This window comes from Oxyura jamaicensis (assembly GCF_011077185.1).
Source record: "Oxyura jamaicensis isolate SHBP4307 breed ruddy duck chromosome 17 unlocalized genomic scaffold, BPBGC_Ojam_1.0 oxy17_random_OJ72828, whole genome shotgun sequence".
NCBI lineage: Eukaryota > Metazoa > Chordata > Aves > Anseriformes > Anatidae > Oxyura > Oxyura jamaicensis.
Window position 1 is genome coordinate 1 of NW_023304467.1, and position 20,956 is coordinate 20,956.

The window sequence follows — 20,956 nt, forward strand, 5'->3', positions numbered from 1 at the left end:
CGCGCGCCGCTTCCGCTCCGGCCCCGCGGGCCGCTCTGGCCGCCGTCTCGCTGGTGTTCCGCCGCCAGGCGCGGCGCCGCCTGCAGGCGCACGGCCGGCCCTGCGCGGCGGCTCCGCCCCCTGTGTAAGCCCCGCCCCTCCCGCGCAAAGCCCCGCCCCCCGAGGGGCCGGGTCTCCGTGGAGCCGCCCGGGGCCGTCGAGGCGCGCTGGGGGGCGGGGGGGTCCCCTCGGGCAGCCGGAGCGCTGTGCCCCCGCCCCGCCCCGCCCCGCCGCCGGGGAGACTCCGCCAGCCGCAGTCGGCCTGGTCGGCCTCCGGGCCGGGCTCCCGGTGCCCCCTGACCTCGTGCCCTCCCGGCCCCTGCCCGGCCCCGCCGCTTCCCGGCAGAGCGGCCGCTGCCCGCGCCATGGCCGCCCCGCGCGCCCTGCTGCTCCTCGGCCTGCTCCTTGCCGCGCCGCAGGGGCACGGCCGGCGGCCGCCCCCTCCCCAGAGTCCCCTGGAGAAGGTGGCGATCGCGGAGCACCTCAGCCTCCCCCAGGTGAGGCCGGGGTCGCCCGGCTCAGCCCCGAGCGCCGCCCGCCCCGGGGCTGGGGGTGCCCGCAGAGCTGTCCCGCGGGGCAGGCGTGGGGCAGCAGCCTCACCAGGGAGCCCCGGCCCAGACGGGGGCCATCCCGCGGCACCTCCAGCTCCTGCAGACGCCTCTGCGCCCTGGGGCACGGGGCGCAGCTGCAGGCAGAGGTGCCAAGCAATGGTGCCGTGGACAACGGGAGCTCGGGATGGTGGGTGCTCAGGGCAACATGGCACCCCAGGGCAGTGGCACCCCGTGGTGCTGGCCTGGCAGATGACACCAGCCCTGTGCCTTGCAGCTGGCAGGGCGATGGTTCCTGGTCGGCATGGCCTCCCGCTGCAGCTACCTGGCAGAGCACAGCTACCAGCTGGAGGCCACGGCAGTGACAGTGGCTGTCACGGATGGGCAGAGCCTGATGGTCAGCACCTTCAAAAAGCTGTGAGTGATGCTGGCAGCTGGGGCCACCAGGTGGGACAGAAATGGGGACGGGGAAGCTGCAGGCAGGCTGGGGCAGGGCCAGTGCCTGGCCGTGGGCCCAGGCTCGGAGAGAACTGACCTGGAACAATGCAGGGGGGTGGATGATCTCCTCTGGGGTGTTTTGTGCTGGAAGTCCTGGTCGTGGCAGGACTGGCAGCCTGCAAGCAGCGTGGCCACCAGCCCGAGGTTGGCTTAGGGTGGCCAGGCTGGGCAGCGTGGGAGGCAGCCAGCCTGGGGAAACCGAGGCACCAAGCAGGCACGCAGTCTCTCTACAGCCACCTGGTCAGGGACTGGCTCTTGAGGGCCACCACAATTGATGGTGGGTCCATATCCGTGGGCACTTCCCTGGCCATGGGGTGACCCAGCTGAGCAGGGTGTCAGGGGTTTGATGGGCTGAGCCAGGCTGAGACCTGCAGGGAAGGGCTTGGTGGACTATTGGGCATCCCTTCACATCCCCTCCTCAGCGAAGAAACCATGTCCAGTGTGTGTCATGGAAAGCAGGAAGGGCAGGGACCTGGGGCTGGGGGCAGGGACCTCTCCATCCTGCGCCCAATATACTTCTCCTCCCATACAGGGATGGGATGTGCTGGGAGATCAGGCAGCGCTACCACCCTGCAGGGACGCGTGGACGCTTCTTCCTGAAGGGTGAGGGGGACTGGGCTGGGGTGGCATGGGGGCCGTGGGGACCACAGAGCTGGGCCCCCTCCTGCTCCTGGCAGGGCTTTGGCACCAGTGTCCTCTCCAGTGGTGCCCTCCCAGTATGCCACCTCTGGGGTATGAAAGTGTCCCAGTGCCACATGCTGTCACAGGCAGTGCTGTGGGGTGGTGCCTGCTGGTGGGGAACAAAAGCCCAGTGGGGATGTTCCTGCTCTAGCCCTGATTTACACCCTTTGTGCCCTCTGGCGGTGACGTGAGGGCTTTGGACGGTGCCCAGGCTAACCAGAACCTCCCCAGGCCGTGGCTATGGCAGCAAGGTGGATGTGGTGGTGGCAGAGACAGACCACAGCAGCTATGCCATCCTCTATTACCAGAAGGGCCAGAGCATCTCCGTCAAGCTCTATGGTGAGTTGGCGACTGGGGCTCGTGGATGCCTGTGGCTTGTGCAGGGCAGTGCTGCCCCACATCAGTCACACTGCTGGTGGCTTGGGACAAGGGCCTGCTTCCTCTCCAGAGCCCTATGCTGTGCTGGGGGGTGGGGGGAGGAATGACACCTGGCACACACGAGCCATTGGGGTCATGACTGCCAGGGGACTTGGGGGAGCTGAGCTGGACTGGGTGGGACACCGTGCTGTGTGCAGGGAATGCCCTGCAGAGCTGCCAAGGACCCAGATGCAGGGCTGGGATCCTGTTCCAGCATGGAGAGTTTTGTCCCCAAATGCTGCATGGGGGAGAGCAAAGGGAATCTCCCTGGAGCAATCCCTGTTCTGGCTGGGGCAGATGCCACAAGGCAAATGGACCCATTTGCTTGGCCATGCAGGGGTGCCAGCCTGCCCACTCACTGCCTGTGGCCCCCTGTCTGCCTGCACCAGCTCCGTCGGTGGGCAAATTGCCATTTTCACCCCAGGAAGCTGCAGATTTTCCCCAGCATGCCAGCAGAAACAGCTCTCATAGTGGCAGGGTTTTGTAGCTGTCTTTTCTGAGCTGAAAATCCCTTTGGCCTCAAGCCTGTGTGTGGGAGGCCCAGGGAGCAGGGGCTTGGCGGCAGGGACAGGCAGGGTGGTGAGGCTGATGGTGGTGTTTCCCTCTGCATGCAGGACGGAGCAGCAAGGTCAGCGATGCCATTGCGGACAAGTTCGAGCAGCGCGCCAGGGCTGTGGGCCTGAGTGAAGATGTGACCTACTACTTCCCCACATACGGTGGGTGCCACATGGTCACCCAGGAGCAGGGGTGCCTGCAAGGATGGCTTCACCCGGGGGGTCTAGCACTGGGGTTTGGGGTCTGGCACCACCGGCATGGGGAGGGGAGGCATATCCATGTGTGTCTGAGCAGCTTGTGTCCCCATGTCACATACAGCCCTGTCTCCACACCGTGCTCTTCCCAGGGGACAAGGATGCAAGGACAGGACTGTAGCTTGTGGTGTCCCTGGGGTGCGTGGCTGTTGTGACTGGGCAGGGTGACGGCTTCAGGCTCTCTCTCTTGCAGGGTTTTGTGACTCCGCAGATGAGTTCCACATTCTCAATGGTGAGTTGCAGATCCCAGGCAATGCATTGGCCGCCGGCATGCACCAGCCTTGGCACAGGCTACACAGCCCCATGCCACCACTGCCCTAGCAGTGCTGGTCTGGAATGGGATGGGGAGTCCTTCCTTGCCCTGGTGTGGAGCAAGGAGGTGGCAGAACATCACCCAGGATGGCCATCAGCTGCACCCTGGAGAAGCAAAGCTCATTTTGGCCCCTTTGTGGGTCAGGCTGAGCTTAATGGGGTCTGTGCTGGCATTTTATGGGGTGAGGGCCTGGGATAGGGTGCTCTGTTATGGGGACAATGTAGGGTGAGTGCTCATGTCCCTGGGGACAGCTCGATCATTTGTTGGTGGTGCTTGGGTGGGCTGAGGTGAGTCTCCAGCCCTGGCACTGGTCTCTGACATCTCCCCAGCCCCCCAGCACTTCTCTTTCTCTTCCAGAAATGAAGCTCTAGATGGAGGCAGACTTGCCAAGAAATGCCCAGAACTGATCCCTCACCTCATCCAGCTGCCTACAGACACAGGGACAGGCAGGGACAAGCTGGGGCTTGGCCAGACATCGCTGCAGTACAGCAGCCCTTGGGGCTCCCCAGCTCCTCCAGCTGCACTGGCAGCCCCCCAACCTGACCTTGTTGCATCCCCCCATGGCTTTGCATCCTTCACCCCAGTGCCCTGCAGCAGCCAGCTCCAATAAACACAAGAAAAGGGTCTGTGTACAGGCAAGTCACCTGTCAATAGCCCCAGCACTGCCTCCACCCTGGGCTGAGCCTGCCGGTGCCACTGCTGTGCCCCAGCTTACTGCTAGTGGCCTGGGGGGAGTCAGCTGGGAGCCATGTAACCCCCCTCCTGTCCCCAAGGACCCCACAGCCCCTTGTCCTTTCCCTGAACCTCACCTGAACCATGCAACACTAAGGCAGGAACAGTGACATTTCCTGATTTACTCTGCAGTGCTGTAGTATAGCCTGGCTGAGTGAGAAAAAGCCCAGATTGTCCAGTTGCCCATGGCAGCATGGCCTGGGGAGCACACATAGTGATGTAGGCTGGGAGGACTTGGGGGGCACTGGAGAGCTGTGCTGGGTCAGGTCTTCCCCTCAGGGACCCCAGGAAAGGAAACCACAACCCTGCAGCAGTCCTGCTTCCCGTTCCCAGAGTCACCGGGGCAGTAAAACAAACCATGCCCCTGCCCCTGCACTGGGGACCATGGTCCTCAAGGGGCTGCTGCCATTTGAGCCAGACCCATAGCATTGCCTGGCAGAACTGTATGGCTAGGCTGGGGGCATCCCTTGAGCACACTGTTCTCTGCAGGGGCTTGGCCCAGGGCTGCAGGGTTAACCCTGGGGGTGCAGGACCACCCCCCCAGCCTGACGTGCAGCCCAGCCAGGGCTGTTTTGGGTGAGCGGTGCCAACCCCCGTGGTGCAGGCAGGGAGGTTGGAGGGGAAGGGGCACAGCCCCCAAAGCAGCCCCTGGCCATTTCTGCTGATGCAGGAAGCTGGAAAGCCCCTTCCCGATAGTCCCCCTCCCAGCAGGGTGATCCGCAGTCCCTGGGGTGGGAGCAGCACCCCACCCCCAGCACCGCATTTTGCAATCTTAGCGGAAACTGGTAACACATGGTGTTTATCAGGGACTTATGTAAGGACCTGCCACGTGACTCACCCGAAGCCAGCCACTGTCCCTGCTGCCCACGTGTAAGGCAGCTGCGTCCAGCTGCACTTACAGACCCCCCAGGCTGCCTCCAAGCCTGCTGCACCGCACAGTCTGGGTGTCCCCAGCCCCTCTGGTACAGCTCACTGTACCCAGCTGCAGGGCTGCTCCCCAGAAGTGCCTGTGTCATGGTGGAGACGCAGCACGGCGATGGAGTTCCTGCCTAGCCCATGTGTCTGGGGTGAACTTGTTTGTAGGGTGCAAATGCCCAGGCACTACAGCTTTGCCTGTCTCATGTTGTTGTCAGTGCTCCTGGGCTTGCCATGGGCCAGCACCCAGCTTTGCCACCCCAAAAAAAGCTGAGTGAGGGGGGCCCTTGGGTCCCCTCATGCCACCCTGGCAAGGAATCAGGGCAGCTGTGTCCATGCACAGCACAGAACAGTGGGGACCCATGTGAGTGGTCCATGCCTCCGCTTCCCGATGGATAGAGCTCTTTCCGGCGCCCAGCACCCCGAGGGCCCATGGCACGCACCCACACCAGCTGAGGATGGGCTCATACCAAGGCTGAGCCTGAGACTGGCATGCAGTGGCTCTGTCCCGCTCTCATGACGTTCAGTCCTACCCAGATCGGCTTTTGTTTTGTTTTATTAAATCCACAGAGCTGGGGCCAGCTCAGCTCCCAGCACATGTTGTGCAGGGCAGGCCGGGCTCACAGCTGGATGCGGGGAAGGGAATGTGCTCAGGCGGTCAGGCAGGGTGGGCTGCCGAGAGGGAAAAAACAGCTGTTGTGAAAACACGCTCCTTATGTAAAGATCCTTGGCAAGGCCATGCTGCAGGGAGAGCTGCAGGCTGGCAGCACAAGCGCCTGACAGAGCCATGGCCCTGGGGCAGCACAGCCAGGCTGGTGCTGTGTCCTGTGCAGCCAGCCCTGTCCCAGCCCTGTGGGAACCACTGCGGACACCCAGTGACGACCCAAAGCACAAGGGCTGGGGGTGCTCAGGGTGTCCCCACCGCAGCTCCTCTTGGCTGCAGGGTGGCATGGGGGAGGTCCTTCTGGCTGTGTGCTGTTGTCTAGGGAGCTGGCCATGGGGGTCTGGCTCCCCCCTGGCTGCAGTGTCCCCCAGCACCCCTCAGCACACCCTCAGGGTGCTCCAGAGCTGCATCCTGGCAGGACTCACCCTGGCATGTGGCAACTGAGATGCCGTTTCAGGCAATGCAGGGATTTGGGATTTTTTGGGGGGGGTGTCCCATGGGAGCACCCAAAGGTGCCCATGAGTCCCACAGGTCAGATCAGGACTCAGAAGGTACTTGGTGTTCCCTCTGCATTGCTTGGGCACCTCTCCAAGTCTGAGTTCTGCAAAGCAGGCAGCCAGCAAGCCCTGACCCCCAGTGCTGCCCCTCTGGCATCCCCAGCCCCCTGCCTGTGCTGGTGGCAGCACTGCTCCCCCCCCTCCCCCCCGCCCCTATTCCCAGCACTCTGCAGCTCTGGGGGCAGGGATAGCCAGCGAACTGGCTGCAAGCTGTGTTTTTGCTGAGGAGCAGTTTGGCATCCCAAGGCAAACATGTAATATCAACAGGAGGGAAATTTTTGCAGGTTCCCAGCCTGCCCTTTGGATTCAGCTCTCGCCCCTGCTCTTGCTTGCATAACAGCACGGGGAAAGATGGGCTGGCCTGCCCAAAGCACTGGCCCCCGGGGACCGCTGCACTGCCTGCCCATAAATAGGGGCTCAGCAGAGTGTCCAGTACTGCAGCACTGACTGCACCTCCCACTCGGCTCAGCTCCTACTCGGCTCAGCTCGGCTCGGCTTGGGGAAAACAGGCACCGGGGACATGCAAGCCACACTGCTCAGCATCCTGGGGCTGGCCCTGCTTGGGGCGCTGCACGCACAGGACAACATTCCAATGCAAGCCAACTTCCAGCAGGACAAGGTGACCCAGCCCGACCGGCCTCACCTGCGTGGGGGCCGGGGCGTGCGGGACGCTCATCTCCCCAAAAATGTGCAGAGAGGGGGTAATAGATGGATTAGGGGCCAGCCTCTCCAGGTGCAGGGAGGAGGGGGGGCACCTGGTGCGTCCTCATCCCCTGTCCCTGGGGGCCTCAGTTTGCTGGTTCTGAAGGGGATGCAGGATGCAGGATCCAGGATCCAGCCTGTGGGGTAGGACAGAGCAAATGTGGGGCCAGCCTGCCTCCTGTGCCGTGGGGTGTCCATAGATGTACAGGAATTTTGGAGGGGGGACTGAGGAAAGCAAGCTCAGTTTGATAGGCAGTGTGGAGGTGGGCCATGGATCTCCCTCCCCAGCAGAGCCCACCCACCTCGAGTCCAGGACCCCAAAAAACACAGGCTGTTGTGCCAGCGGAGACTACACATCCCTCTCTCCTCCCAGCCTCTGGATACTGGCATGCTCAGGGTGCCAGAAAGACCCCTCCTCCCTCCACAGTGGGCACGACAGAGCAAGGAGAGCCTTGGGGTCCCACTGTGCTGCGGGAGGGGTCATGCTGCCAGGTCCTCTAGGGGTGCTCTGCTGGGGGGCACGGCCACCCCAGGGAGGTGACAAGGATGGAGGCATGTCCATGCTGGCCCCAGTCTAGGCTCGACCATGGTCCTGGCTCCTTCCTTGCGCCATGGACAGATGCAAACAGCGTTTCTGGTCTGGGTGGTGAAAGGCAGTGAAAGGCATGTCGTTGGCCAGTGGTCACCTTGGGTTTTGTGCACATCAAGGGCTGTAGCAGCTCCTGGGGGGGGGGGGGGGGGGCGGGGGGGAGGACTCTGGACAGAGTCCTGCCACAAAGCCCAGGCTAGCAGGGAAGGGAGAGATGGCCTGGGCTGGGGCACCCAGCCCAGCGCTCAGCAGAGGTTATGTGCAGCTCACAGGGAGATGGTACAGCATCGGCCTGGCCTCCAGCTCCAACTGGTTCAAGGACAAGAAGCACCTGATGAAGATGTGCACCACAGTCATCACTGTCACCGCAGATGGCAACCTGGAAGTCAACTCCACCTACCCCAAGTATGAACAGGCGGCAGAGGGGCAAGCTGTAGGGGACATGGGGGCAGCTCTGGGCGCTCCTTGCTCCCAGGCTGGTGTGTGGCCACTGGGGGGGCAGCAGTGCCATGCCTGGGGCTGTGTGCAGGCTGAGCTCCAGCCTCCTCCAGCCCTGCTGACATTCTTGTGCTGTGCTTCCCAGGGGTGACCAGTGTGAGAAGAGGAACAGCCTTTACATCAAGACGGAGCAGCCCGGGCGGTTCAGCTACACCAGCCCACGTGAGCATCCGACCCCACTGTGGGGCTCCTGGCACCTCCTCTGGCAGGGCAGGATGGAGCTGGGATGCAGCCCGAGCTCCTGCCCCGGCCAGGACACCTCAGGGCAGCTCACACCCTGCAGGAGTCTGTGGCTCCCTTGTGGGGTCTGGGCTCGGTGCTGGGGGCTGAGATGTGCCCATTCCATCCTTCGCAGGCTGGGGCAGCAAACACGACATCCGTGTGGTGGAGACCAACTATGATGAGTACGCTTTAGTGGCCACCCGGATCTCCAAGAGCACCGGCACCTCCACCATGGTGCTGCTCTACAGTACGTCCTTGCCAGCCCCCCTGCCAGCCCCCCGGGGCCTTGACAGATGGGGCCCTCAGGGTGTTTTGGTGGGGATCTGTTCCATGGGAGGGGGCAGCAGGACAGCCCATGGCATGGCTGGGTAGGGTCCCCCTTCCTTGGCCCCTGCCAAGTCCTTGCTGGATTTCCCATGCCCTGGGGCCATCCTGCAAGGGACAGGGGCCACCTCTCACCCTGCTTTTGGCTGCAGGTCGGACTAAGGAGCTCAGTCCTGAGCGCCTGGAGAGGTTCACCCAGTTCTCCAAGGAGCAGGGCCTGACAGATGAAGAGATCCTCATCCTGCCTCAGACAGGTAAGAGCAGGCAGAAACAGAGGGGGTGGCGGGGAGCCCACAAGTCCAGGCACGTTGGTTCAGCCCCCAGCGCCTCTGGACAGAGGTGGGGGTCCTCAGAAGGGTGTGCTGGGGCAAGCCCCACACCAGGTCCTGATGCTGTCCCCACCCCAGGGAGGGGCTGATCTCTGCTTTTCTTCTTTTTGCAGACAAGTGCATGGCAGAGGCTGCCTAGGTGAGTCCTGCCCTTGCTGGGGCTCAGACCAGCTTTGGGGGAGCTGGGGGTGCCCTGAGACTCCCCATCCTGCAGAACCCCTACCTCTTCCAGCCCATCAGGCTTCTCAGCCACAGCCCAGCTCCTCTTGCTGGGATATCTCCCATCCCCCTGTGGCGGGTCCCACCACATCCACATGGGGTAGCCCTTGATGGTGCGTGCCTGCACCCTCAGTGTGGGGCTGCCAGGGCCACCAGAACCCCGTATCCCCCCCGCCTGCCAGCTCAGCATGCTTGCCTCCCTTCTCTTCCAGGCAGACCCACCAGCTGTTGCCGACCCAAGAGCACTGCAAGCTGGTGGCCACCCCATCCTATCCCCAGCACCGTATCTATCCACTTTCACTTCCTGGCTTTGCACCCCATGCCTGTACCGTCACCCCCATTAAAGCCCATGTAAAACACCAGCCCCTTGACCATGTCTTCTGGGTCATTGTGGGGGGGGCACCCTGATGGGCCCTCCCGAGGTTTCCCTTGCTTGTGCTCGTGGGGAGGTGGCTGCATCGGGGGGGGGGGGGGGGGCCAACGGACACACGCTGCTGGTTTCAGACCCCATGTGTGCTTGTGGGGTGCTGCCTGGCCATGAAACTTGTCCTGTCTGGGGATGAAAGGCTCCCAGGACTGGAACCAGCTGCAGGGATCAGCTTCAATCTGGCCTCTCAATCACCCTGGGCAGTTCCAGCTTCTCTGTCCCAGTTTCCCCTCCAGAGAGCAGGCTGGCAGCATGGGGATGGGGCAACGGGTGATTGCAGGGGGTTGTCTCCCAAACTGGGGCGGCGGGGGGGGGGGGTGATAGACATGAACCAGAGCAATGTCTGTGAATGTCAGATGTAGCTCAGTCCCGGCCACCCCAGCGGTCCCTATACCGTGATCCTGGACCCTCCCCAGGAGCAGGGTCTGTTCCCAAGGGTACTGGGCTGTAGCTCAACACCAGGCTAAAGCCCCAGCCCAACCGCCCTCCTCCTTGAGACAGGATCCATCCTGACACAGCCAGACCCTTTGGCCAGAACATGACAGCCAGGAGGGGAGTGGTGAGGGCACCCTCTGTGCCCATGTCCCCGTCCCTGGACACCCCATCAGCACAGTACATTGCCCAGTCCCAAACATGCTCTGTGCTGGGTCTCACACAAGGCTGCATTCAGTCGGGACTGGGCAATTAAACTGGGAAGGGGCCAATGCTGTCATCTAACACGGGTACGAGTTATCAGTGCTCTTATGTAACCTGTTGCATAAAGGGGGGTGGGCAGGGACTGCTGCCAGCAGTGGGGGCTATAAAGGCGGGTGTGAGAAGAGGCAGGACTGTGTAGCCTCTCCAGCCTGTATCCAGACCCCGGAGAAAGGATGACCACAGTGCTGCTGAGCCTGGTGCTGGCCCTGCTCTGCCTGCTGAGAGCAGGTGCCGAGGTCCCTGTGCAGCTGGACTTCAACATGGGGAAGGTAACAGCACAGGGTGCCAACCTGGCCAGTCCTGTCTGGGCTGGGGCACGGTGACTGTGCTGCGTCCCTGGGCACCCCCTGGTCCTGGGCACCCCTGAGCACCCCCTGGTCCTGGGCACCCCTGAGCACTCCCCAGCCCCAGCTCAGAGCCTGCTCCAGGGCTGTTGCTGCGAGGCCATGGATGCTTGTGCAAAACCAGGTCAGTCCTAGTCAACTGTAGCCCATCTCCTGCCACAACGGGCAGTCCCAGTGGTGGCACCACTGCAGGAATACACCCTGGGGCTGTGATGGTGCCAGAAATGCGGAGCTTTCCCAGGGAGGACTCCATGCTACCACCCTGGCACAGGACAGGTGACAGGTCCCCATTTTAGGCTTGGCTGGTCCCTACAGCAGGAGGCAGGTCCTTGCAGAGGGTGGCAGGTCCCCTACCACAGGCTGTCAGGTCCTACAATGGGAGGGCAGGTCCCCATGGCATGCGACAGGTCCCCTGTGGCAGGTGGCAGGTCCTCCACATCTTTCCCGAACCCTGCTGGTGATGGCTTGCTGCAGTTTGCAGGGAGGTGGCATATCGGGGCTGCCATTTCCAACTGCCCCGTGTTCCTGAGCATGAAGGACAAGATGAAGTCGTCCATTGCCACCATCAGCTTCACACCGGAGGGGCACCTGGCTATGGAGGCTATCTTCCCCCTGTGAGTGCCCAGCTCTGTTGCGCGGCTGTGGTGGGCTCTGCTGCAGATTAATTTGGTGCTCATGGTGTCCCCCTTGGGCCAGGCACTGGCTGTGGCTGCAGCTGGGTGGGCAGCATAGTTCTGCAGATCCTGCTGCCCTGCCACACTGTCCTGCCGCCACGCTGGCTTTGAGCTCTGTTTGCTGTTCCAATTTTCTCCTTCCAGGCCAGAAGAATGCAAAAAGGTTAAGCTGCTCTTCCAGAAGAGTGGACAGCCAGGGCACTACACCAGCACAGGTATGTGTGGGCAGAGGGACCCCAAAAATGCAGGGCAGGCAGCACAGGTCCCCTCCGTGCCCAGGGGACAGTGGGAGGCAGGTTTGTCCCCTCTGCCTCCATCACCTGGTGAGGGACAGACTGCAAGCAGGCAGCAGCTCAGCCAAATTGCACACAGCTGCTGGCTCAGAGGCAGCAGTTCACTTCCCAGACCCCATTGGGGCACATTTGGGCCAGGGCCCTGCCTCACGCCACCTGACCAGGCACTGTCTGGGGTCCTTTCAGAAAATCAAGAAAAAACGGACTTGAGTGTGATGGATACGGACTACAAGCACTATGCCATCGTGTACACCCTGAGGGACCGCGGCCAGGAGCCCAGCACCATGCTCCAGCTCTACAGTGGGTGTCGCAGCGGGGATGGGCACCCCAGGGCTGGGCTGGGCCGGGCCATGGGGAGTGGTGGGTGGCAGGGTCGGTGCTCCCCATCGCCACCCAGGGCCACCACATCGGCACCCCAGCATGCCGGCACCGAGCCACACCCCAGGAATTCACCTTGGGGTGAATGAAACATTGCACCACCAAAACCCCCAGTTTACTCTGGTTTCTACCAGATCCTTGCCTGTAGTGTTTTGGTCAGGCTGCAGACCCCCAGAGCTGCCAGCTGCTCTGCTTGGAGCTGGGTGGGTGGATGCACGGCCCAGGGGGGGTTAACTCATGTGGGGTGGGGGTTGTACCCCCTTGCTGCCAGCCTGGCATGGCCATGGGGTACCCGGCGGCTGTCCTGCACCTGCTGTCCCCCCTCGCTCACCAGCCTTCACCTTGGGTGTCTGGCTGCAGCAAGGAAGCAGGATGTGAGCCCCCAGCTCCTGCAGAAGTTCAAAGAGCTCTTCCATTCTGTGGGCCTGACTGAGGACATGCTGGCCATCCTGCCACAGTCAGGTAAGTGCCAGGGATGGGGTTGACCCGCATGTTCCCTCTGCACCAGGAGGCTCTACAGGTGCTTGGGGACCTCCATGTGGGAGCACACTCACACCTCTCTTTTGGTTTAACAGATCAGTGCACCAAGGCTCTCGCGTGAGCGTGGTCAGGGGAAGCTGGGCTGAACAGCCCCCCAGTCCCTGCTAACCCTTCATCCATCCGTCCTGGCTTCCTGCAGCTGAGGGGCTGACACAAGAGCTGTGTCCTCCAGAGCTGGTGGAGTCCAGGCTCAGCTCCCCCCTGCCGCCCCGGTGCCTCTTCCCATCCTCTGCCAGACCTGCTGCTCCACACCAGGAGCACACCTCTCCCGCTGAAATAAACAGGTGCAAAAGCTGCCCCAGAACTCGCTGATGTTGTTGGCAGGACTGAGGGTGCTGCCAGATACCCTGAGCTCAGCCTCCCTGGACCCAACCACAGGGCAGTCCTTTGCTTCATGATTTGCAGAGCACAGTGCGGAGACTGGTGTGTGTGCCTGTGTGTCTGTGTGTGCGTGTGTGTCTCTGTGTGCGTGTGTGTGTCTGTGTGTGTGTGTGTGTCTGTGTGTGTGTGTGTGTCTGTGTGTGCGTGTGTGTCTGTGTGTGCGTGTGCATGTGTCTGTGTGTGTGTTTGTGTCTGTGTGTGTCTGTCTGTGTGTCTGTGTGCGTCTATGTGTGTGTGTCTGTGTGTCTGTGTGTCTGTGTGTGCGTGCACGTGCAGAGGCTGGGGAAGGAGGTGCATTGGGGGAACCACTGAGGATTTGGGCAGGGGATGAAAAAACGGTGTTGACCAGGCAGCCCAGCAGGGTGGGCAGCAGGCAGGGCTGAGCAGGGAGCCTCCATGGCCCTGCTGCATGGGCTCTAGATCCTTATGGGCTTCTCATCCCCAGGACACCCAGGTCCCTTCTGAGCCACTGGCCTGGGGCACTCAGAGCTGCCCAGGTGGGAGTGGGACTGTGCCATGTCTGCTCAGAGACCCCCACAGGTGTCTGCCAGCACCCTCTAGCCATGCTGCAATGAGCCCCAGGGGTGGCAGAGCCCTGCCTCCAGTCCCCCTCCTCCCACAGCGTGGAGGCAGCCCCCGCCCCCTTTTTTCCCCCCCCCCCCCCCCCCCCAGGCCCCAGCAAAAGGTGGCCAAGGAAGGGGAGTCCCTCAGTGCCCGGCCAGGCATGGGGCTGTGAGGAGGCAGCACGGACCCGCCTGGGACTAATTCCCAGAGCCCTTTGGAGCCTGGGCACAGCACACCCTGGCATGGAGGGGACACTCAACAGTGACAGCAACATGTGTCACTGGCACCCTGCACTGGCACCCAGGCTTGGGTGAGTCTGGAGGCACAGGCAGGGTCACTGCTGTGACAGTGCTGCCCGCAGGCTACATGCTGGGAAGGACTTCCCTGCTCCTCCCGGCAAGGGGAACAAGAAGTACTTTTGTTCTTTCACAAGAGATGTAAAATACTGGAAAATCCTCATTTTTGTCTGTGATGTAATAGCGGTCCTGCAACCCCACTACTCAGACCCCTCCTTGGGGCTTGCAACACTTTCTTCCTTCTGTAAGAGGCTGTTTACCTTGGGCTGGTTTCAGCCCTCCCAAGCCACCACCTCGCGCCCCAGGCCAACAGCAGCACGCAGTGTGGGGCGGGGGCAGCACAGCGCTATAAAGCCAGCAGCCCCAGGACCGCTCCCCATCCCGCGGTGACACCACAGGCAGCTGCGCAAGATGAGGACGGTGGTGCTGAGCCTGGGGCTGGCCCTACTCTGCTTGCTGCCTGCAGAGGCTGAGGCTGCAGGGCTGGACAGGAGCAAGGTGACATGCAGCACCCCAGGGAGGGAAGCGTGGTCTCTGGTCACCAGGGTGGGGGCAGGAGCAGTGTTTAGAGGCTGGGGATGGCTGGGGATGCTGCAGCCACTGCTGGCTCTGCTGTGTACAAGCACTGGACACCCAGGCGAGGACTGTTACCCAGCCCCAGCAGAGGGATCCAGCAGGGATTTAGGTGCCTGGATGGGATGCAGGTGCCATGGCCTGGGTGCTGTGGGAGTTTGCAGGTGTCCTGGCCACTTGGCCCCCCAAAAGGGACGGGTCCTGCCTGGTTCTCTGGACCTACAACCCATTTATGCTGCCAGATTGCAGGGAAATGGTACGTCGTTGCTCTAGCCTCCAACTCCAAGTTCTACCTCCGTGAGAAGGATAGGCTGAAGATGGTGATGGCCAGCCTCTCTGTCCTGGGGCAAGACAAGCTGAAGGTCTCATTTGCAGCTCTCACGTAAGTGCCAGACACTTTCCTCCTTGGGCTTTACTGAAGGAATCTGTCCGGGTCTGCATCCAGGTACCTCTAGCCAGCACCCCAAAAGACCTCGGCAGGGGCTGAATCAGGGACACCAGCTGACATCACCCACAGGTTTGAACTCAGGAGAGCTGGGCCATGGAGACCCTGGGGCCCCAGTGCTGCCCCAGGCTGTCCAGTAGAAGCAGGGACCCAGCAGCCGCAGGGCACAGGGCAGAACAGGCAGCCTGGCGGCAGTGTGAACATGGGGCAGGCAGGGTCTCAGCATGGAGGCTGAGCCACCCTGCTGCATGCTGATAAGGGACTGCACAGAGCCTCCTCATTACGGCTGGCCTCATCCCACCAGATCAGAGTGAGAGCAAGGAAGTTGTCCATGAGACCCACAGGACTCTTGGGTGCCAGCACCCCACTCTGGCAGTCCAGGCACCCAGTTGCTGTGGGAATAGCAGCCATCCATCCCCATCAGCCATACCAGTCCCTCCCCTAACAACACCTCATGCATTTGAGCTAAGAACACCAGAGCCATTGTCCCAGGGCAGGGAACCAGCTGGGCACAGTGATTCCCCAGCCTCTTGCAGGGACAAACCCAGCTGGCTCTGAGCATGCCTTGAGGATTTGTGACAAAGCGTCCTTCCCTGCCTTGCAGACCGGAGGGGTGTAGGAGACGGGAGACAATCTTCAAGAAGACCAGTGACAACGGTGAAGTCTACCTCTCAGGTGAGTGAGGACAGGGTCCTGGCAGGGGCAGGGGAGCATCCATCACTCACCTGGCTGATGCAGGGTCAATCTGCAGCAGGGCTGTGGATGGCTGCTCCCAGGGGACAAAACAGCAGTGGTTTCCCCTGTTCCCAGCACAAGTGGTAGTCCAAAATTGGCTAGGCTGCTCTGCCACCTGCAGTGGCCATCCCCTGTGGTTACTCTGCTGTGCCATCATCTGTGGGCTCCCCTAGGCTTTTGGAGGAGCCTTTCCAAGAGGACAAGCTGGGAGGGGGGGGGGGAGGTGCAGCAGAAATAGGGTCTGGCTAAGTCAGGCCCCTTGGCTCCATGCACAGGCATTCACACTCTTACGGTCCTTACAGGAGCTCTCAGGGGAACATAATTTTTCACTTTTCTCCATGTCCTTTTTCAGAGGGAGGTGATAAAATGGTACAGGTGCTGGACACTGACTACAAGAGCTACGCAGTGATCTTTGCAACCAGGGTGAAGGATGGGAAGACCTTGCACATGCTGAGGCTCTACAGTGAGTGTCCAGTCTAACTGGCGGGATGAGGACTCAGGGGTCCTGGGGACACCTCGCATCACCCCTGCCCATGTGCTAGCTCTGGTGCAGGAGCGGGGCAGTGCTGCTGCTTGGCCCCACATAGAGGGGGGGTAGGGGAAAGGGGCTGCGGTTTGGGGCTGGGTCTCAGGCTTCTGCTCTGTGCCAGGAGTCCACAGCCTTAGGTAAGACTCTTGGCAAAATGGAGCAAAGAGTGGGGGTCCTGCTGCAAGGGAGGGTCAGAAGTTGTGGAGATGGGAACCAGGAGATGAGATGCTGTGGTGCTTGGGGACACCAGCGCGAGCCCATCAGCTTTGTCTTGGCCCATGGGAAGGTGAATGGCATGCCCAGGCACCCAGCTGGAGGTCCCTTGCTCCCTGGGAACTCTACCACCACCTCCTGCCCCCCAGGGGGTCATCATGCCTCCCACCCACCTAACTTCTGTCCTTGACTTCAGGCAGAAGACAGGAGGTGAGCCCCGTGGTCATGGCACTGTTCAGAAGGTTTGCCAAGGAGCAGAACTTCACCAACGAGATGATCCAGATGCTGCCCAGCCAGGGTGAGCATGGCCCAGCACCGTGTTCACACCAGCCAGGCTGGCTCAGTCCTTATGGGGAGCCTGAATGTGCTGCAGGGGCTTGTTTGGCTGTCGTGGCCATTGCTGCATGGGGTGGGCAGCCAGGAGAGTGCCAGTGATGAGGGGTGCTCTGGCTTGGCATGCCATGACTTCTGCCTTACTCAAGTCCATCTCTGGTTGTCTGCCTCCTTCTGTGGGTGCTAAATGGGACTAGTCAGACCACAGCCCTGCACTCAGCCTTTCTCTTTATTTTCACAGATGAATGCAGAGTCGATGAACCATAGGTGAGTTGTTGCAGTGCAACACAGCATTTGCAATGTCCTCACCTGAAAATTTCCCCCTTGATCCCCCAACAAGGGCAACCATGAATTCCTCGCATTACTCTAGGGACCGAGTTGTTTGAACCTGTGCTGGCGGTCACACCCAGGTAGGACCATTTCTGTTGCAGCTGCTCTGCAGCAGTGGGCACAGGGCCCCCTGATGGAGATGCAGCTGCCTGACAGTGGGCAAGGACACCTGGATCAAAACCCACCAGCTCAGTGGAGAAACAGCTGCTGAACTCATCAAGCAGCAAGGTCCAAAACGCTGATTCTTACCAAAGGGAACTCACTGTGATGAATCAGCAAAACTAGCAAGAAATTGGGTTGATATCTCACCATGCGAAATGTAGAGGTTGTTGGCCCACTGGACAGCCCTAGCACATGATTTCCCACCACACCAGTGCACATTCATTTGCAGGGGTAGGCTAGAAACTCATCCCTGGAGATGGCTGAAGCCTACAGACCTGGGGAGAACTGGAAGAGGAAACACTGATCCTGGTGGAGAGCCCGGCCCTGTCCACTCTGTTGGCCTACCCACCTTAAATACTCCGCAGCCCACCTCTCCTGGTTGTTTTCTAGGAGGCACCAGATGACTGGATAATGCTGCTGCTCCCCAGATGAAGCAAGACCCATGTGCCAAAGCTCCAGGCTGCTGCTCTGCTATCCCTCTTCAGGGCTCTGATGCATCTCCTGCTTCTCCAGTACACGGTCCCTGCTTTTCACCCAAATAAAGAGAACCCCCCAAAAGCTTGTTGTAGGCATCTGGGGAGAATCTGGAGTGTCTGGGCATGTGCTGCCTCTTGTTGTCCTCGAGGGGTTGGTGGATGGAGAACAACCAGGGGTGATCATGCAGTGAGCTCACCCGAGCAAGCACCTTCTCGGAGCCCAGCAGCCCGAGGGGCTGGGCTGGCTCCTGGAGCAGGACCACAGCCAGGGTGAGGTGAGGCAAGGGGTGGAGGACCTGTGGCCATGTCCATTCTCCAAATGACCTTTCCTCTGCTCACCTGCTGCGACTGCAGCCACCTGATCATCTGAAGCACAGCTCATGCACCAGCTCAGGCTGGGCCAGGGCAGGGACAAGATCCTGCTCTAGGCTCTAGGTCCTCTTAGCCCCCTGGCTGCAGTGTTCCCAGGGCTGGTGGGAGGTGGGGATATCTGAAGTTGTGCCTCTGGATCCAAGCCCAGAAAAGCAGCATGACCCCGTGAGTCCCAAAGCATAGAATCATAGAATGGCTTGAGTTGGAAGGGACTTTTAAGATTATCTGGTTCCAACACCCCTTCCATGGGCAGGAATGCCACCCACTAGACCAGGTTTGCCATGGCCCCATACCACCTGGCCTTGAATACCTCCAGGGATGGGGCATCCACAACTTCTCTGGGCAACCTGTTCCAGTACCTCACCACCCTCTGAGTGAAGAATTTCCTCCTAACCTTTAATCTAATTCTCCCTTCTTTTAATTTAAAACCATTCCCCCTTGTCCTATCATTATTTTCCTGAGCAAAAAGTTGCTCTCCATCTTTTTATAAGCCCCCTTTAAGTACTGAAAAGCTGCAGAAAGCCTTCTCCAAGCTGAATAACCCCAGCTCTCTCAGCCTTTCTTCATAGGAGAGGTGCTCCAGCCCCTTGATCATCTTTGTGGTCCTCCTCTGGACCCACTCTAACAGCTCCACATCCTTCTTCTGCTGGGAAGAGAAGAGAGGCACAATCTCCTCCCTCCCCTGCTGGCCACCCCTTTGTTGATGCAGCCCAGGATACAGTTGGCCTTGTGGGCTGCAAGTGCACATTGCTGGTTCATGTCGAGGTTTTTATCGACCAGAACCCCCAAGTCCTTCTCTGCAGGGCTGCTCTCAATTTGTTCTTATATTGGGTTTCTATGGCAAGATTTTGGTGGTAGGGGGCTGAAGGGGTGGCCTCTGTGAGCAGAGCCTAGCAGCTGCCCCATGTCAGATCAGACAGCTCCAAAAGGGAACTGCTGCTGGACAGAGCTGAGCCATGAGTGAAGCTAGTTGGGCCTCTGGGAGAGCAGATTTAAGAAAGGGAAAAAAACACTGCACAACAGCAGCTGGGAGAGAGGAGTGAGATCGAGCCCTGCAGCCCCTAGGGTCAATGCAGCAGGAGGGCAGGAGGTGCTCCAGGCACGCAGCAGCAGTTCCCCTGTGGCTTGTGGAGAGGCCCCTGGTGGAGCAGACTGTACCCCTGCAGCCCATGGGTCCCACATGGAGCAGATCTCCACACTGCAGCCCGTGGAGGAGCCCCCAGTGGAGCAGGTGGATGTGGCCAGGAGGAGGCTGTGGACCATGGAGAGCCCCTGCAGAAGAAAGGGGGTCTGGGCGGAGCTGCCGCCCATGGGGGACCCGTGCTGGAGCAGTTTGCTCCTGACAGATGGACCCCATGGTATGGGCCCATATTGGAGCAGTTCTTGAAGAGCTGCTGCCTGTGGGAAGCCCACACAAGATCAGTTTGGGAAGGATGGCATCCTGTGGGAGGGACCCCGTGTGAAGCAGGGGCAGAGAGTGAAGGTATAGGAGTGGCAGTGGAGAAGCGCAGTCCCCATTCCCCTGTGCCACTCGGGGGGAGGATGTAGAAGAGGGTGGATGGGTGAAGGTGTTTGTTTGTTTGTTTGTTTTGTTTTGTTTTTTTTTCATTTCTCACTGCTCTAGACTGTTAGATAGATAAAAATGATATTAATCTCCTTATGCCGAGCTTGTTTTGCCCGTGACAGTAATTGATGAGTGATCTCCCTGTCCTTATCTCAACCCTTGAACCATTTCCATTGCATTTTCTCCCCGTTTTACTTTGAGGAGGGAGAGAGTAAGAGAGTGGTGAAGCCACTGAACCACCTGAACCACCACAGTTCTTTCTTCCAGTCTGTACTCATGTCTGGGACTGCCCTGATCAAGATACAGCACCTTGCACTTGGACATCTTGAACCTCCTTAGGTTCACATGGCCCCACTTATCTAGCTTGTCCAGGTCCCTTTTGGAAGCAGCATGACACTGGTCCGACTCCGGGCTTCCTTCAGGTCCCAGACACAGGGCTGGACCTCCCCATCCTTTCAGAGCCATCTCCCCGTGCTGCCGTCCCTGTAGAGCTTGTGCAAGGGCTGTGCTCTACTGAAGGCTGCTCCAGAGAAATGGTGACACAGACAGCTCACCCTGAAGTCAGATCAACTGGTGGTGGTGGATCTGTCTCCAGACGCCATATTCCTTTCAATTCATATTTCTGAAACCCTGATCCATCCTATTCTTCCGCATGCTGACATTTCCTGCTCTCTTCAGCTCCCCAAATCCACATACGAAAAATAGCAGCCCACCCAGGACAAGCCATGCCCCCAGCAAAGCTCTTGTGCCCCAGCATCTCATGCTCACTCAAGCAAAGAGGTGTGGCAGAGTGCAGAAATCCTCTCCACTTGACTTTCCACACTGCCTGTTCCTGGCCAGCCTTGCTGGCCACACAGGCTTTCATTTCAGCCTACAGTCTGCCTCCTTGCTGTGTGCTGGTAGGAAGAATGCTGAGCAAGTTCTGTCCCAGTGCTGAGCCCATGTTCTCAGCTGTTCCTCCCCTATCACAGGGAAAATATGTTTGGGAAACTTCCCCTCCTGATCCTGGTGTTGAGCAGGGCGAGAGCTGGTTGCATCCCAGCAGCGGCAGGGTGAGGGAGCCTGCTGGGACTTCCCAAGCTAGTGTCATCTCCATCCTTCTTGGGAAGGAGCCCAGTGTTTCCAGCAGGACTTCTCCTCCCTGCCCAGTCTGAACAGGAACAACTGTTCCTGGACTGGAACAACTTGCTATCTGCTGTGCTCCTTAGAGTGCTGCTCCCACACATAGCTTTGCCTCGGGCTTGTTTTCAGTACATTTGTTGGTGTGGATCACAACATCCTGCAGGTAGCCCTGCCCTTTGCCAAGGGCTCTGTGTGACAGGGAATCCCGGTGTTTCCACATCATGTTCCAGCCAAACATTTCCTTCCTGCCATTGTCCTGGGCATTGTCCAGGCAGACAGTGGTGAGATCATTTCTCTCTGCCACTGGTGCTTTCCATTTCCCTGTCTGCTTTCTCTCCATGCCTGACTGGCCACCCAGAGCAGGTCTGCACACAAGCTGAATTTTTAACTCTCTTATGGGTGCAACACCCCTCCATGCGGAGGGGGAAGGGTGTCCATACTGCACCCCCCCCC

General features: G+C 60.1%; 4 protein-coding genes across 6 annotated transcripts; all 4 read left to right on the forward strand.

Annotated features, from left to right (window-relative positions):
- Positions 1-360: 360 nt before the first annotated feature.
- C8G (complement C8 gamma chain) lies at positions 361-3,944 on the forward strand. The gene is made up of 7 exons (XM_035312561.1): positions 361-536; positions 865-1,004; positions 1,618-1,688; positions 1,998-2,105; positions 2,798-2,899; positions 3,186-3,224; positions 3,663-3,944. The coding sequence occupies exons 1-7, from the start codon at positions 405-407 to the stop codon at positions 3,674-3,676; spliced, it is 606 nt and encodes a 201-aa protein (XP_035168452.1). The 5' UTR covers positions 361-404; the 3' UTR covers positions 3,677-3,944.
- Positions 3,945-6,600: 2,656 nt separating this feature from the next.
- LOC118158010 (lipocalin-like) lies at positions 6,601-9,418 on the forward strand. 2 transcript variants are annotated; one of them, XM_035312563.1, is made up of 7 exons: positions 6,601-6,792; positions 7,730-7,869; positions 8,048-8,124; positions 8,318-8,431; positions 8,661-8,762; positions 8,951-8,976; positions 9,269-9,418. In XM_035312563.1, the coding sequence occupies exons 1-6, from the start codon at positions 6,694-6,696 to the stop codon at positions 8,974-8,976; spliced, it is 558 nt and encodes a 185-aa protein (XP_035168454.1). In that variant the 5' UTR covers positions 6,601-6,693; the 3' UTR covers positions 9,269-9,418. The 2 variants fall into 2 exon arrangements, with proteins under 2 accessions (XP_035168454.1, XP_035168455.1); XM_035312564.1 differs by having other exon boundaries at positions 9,273-9,418.
- Positions 9,419-9,823: 405 nt separating this feature from the next.
- Positions 9,824-12,712, forward strand: LOC118158011 (lipocalin-15-like). 2 transcript variants are annotated; one of them, XM_035312566.1, is made up of 6 exons: positions 9,824-10,448; positions 10,998-11,137; positions 11,342-11,412; positions 11,677-11,790; positions 12,229-12,330; positions 12,444-12,712. In XM_035312566.1, exons 1-6 carry the CDS (start codon positions 10,353-10,355, stop codon positions 12,467-12,469), a joined length of 549 nt encoding a protein of 182 aa, XP_035168457.1. In that variant the 5' UTR covers positions 9,824-10,352; the 3' UTR covers positions 12,470-12,712. The 2 variants fall into 2 exon arrangements, with proteins under 2 accessions (XP_035168457.1, XP_035168456.1); XM_035312565.1 differs by lacking the exon at positions 9,824-10,448 and having other exon boundaries at positions 10,455-11,137.
- Positions 12,713-13,988: 1,276 nt separating this feature from the next.
- Positions 13,989-17,527, forward strand: LOC118158012 (extracellular fatty acid-binding protein-like). Its single transcript, XM_035312567.1, has 7 exons — positions 13,989-14,147; positions 14,465-14,604; positions 15,272-15,342; positions 15,755-15,865; positions 16,341-16,442; positions 16,719-16,744; positions 17,360-17,527. Exons 1-6 carry the CDS (start codon positions 14,061-14,063, stop codon positions 16,742-16,744), a joined length of 537 nt encoding a protein of 178 aa, XP_035168458.1. The 5' UTR covers positions 13,989-14,060; the 3' UTR covers positions 17,360-17,527.
- Positions 17,528-20,956: the final 3,429 nt, after the last annotated feature.

Bases quoted from the DNA above. Each gene is read 5' to 3' on its own strand.
- LOC118158012 (XM_035312567.1), top strand. From the start codon at position 14,061: ATGAGGACGGTGGTGCTGAGCCTGGGGCTGGCCCTACTCTGCTTGCTG. The intron at 15,343-15,754 runs GTGAGTGAGGAC...GTCCTTTTTCAG, and splicing joins CGGTGAAGTCTACCTCTCAG to AGGGAGGTGATAAAATGGTA. The intron at 15,866-16,340 runs GTGAGTGTCCAG...CCTTGACTTCAG, and splicing joins GCACATGCTGAGGCTCTACA to GCAGAAGACAGGAGGTGAGC.
- LOC118158010 (XM_035312563.1), top strand. From the start codon at position 6,694: ATGCAAGCCACACTGCTCAGCATCCTGGGGCTGGCCCTGCTTGGGGCG. The intron at 6,793-7,729 runs GTGACCCAGCCC...GGTTATGTGCAG, and splicing joins CCAACTTCCAGCAGGACAAG to CTCACAGGGAGATGGTACAG. The intron at 7,870-8,047 runs GTATGAACAGGC...TGTGCTTCCCAG, and splicing joins GTCAACTCCACCTACCCCAA to GGGTGACCAGTGTGAGAAGA.
- C8G (XM_035312561.1), top strand. From the start codon at position 405: ATGGCCGCCCCGCGCGCCCTGCTGCTCCTCGGCCTGCTCCTTGCCGCG. The intron at 1,689-1,997 runs GTGAGGGGGACT...GAACCTCCCCAG, and splicing joins TGGACGCTTCTTCCTGAAGG to GCCGTGGCTATGGCAGCAAG. The intron at 2,900-3,185 runs GTGGGTGCCACA...TCTCTCTTGCAG, and splicing joins CTACTACTTCCCCACATACG to GGTTTTGTGACTCCGCAGAT.
- LOC118158011 (XM_035312565.1), top strand. From the start codon at position 10,899: ATGGGAGGGCAGGTCCCCATGGCATGCGACAGGTCCCCTGTGGCAGGT. The intron at 11,138-11,341 runs GTGAGTGCCCAG...TTCTCCTTCCAG, and splicing joins ATGGAGGCTATCTTCCCCCT to GCCAGAAGAATGCAAAAAGG. The intron at 11,413-11,676 runs GTATGTGTGGGC...GGGTCCTTTCAG, and splicing joins AGGGCACTACACCAGCACAG to AAAATCAAGAAAAAACGGAC.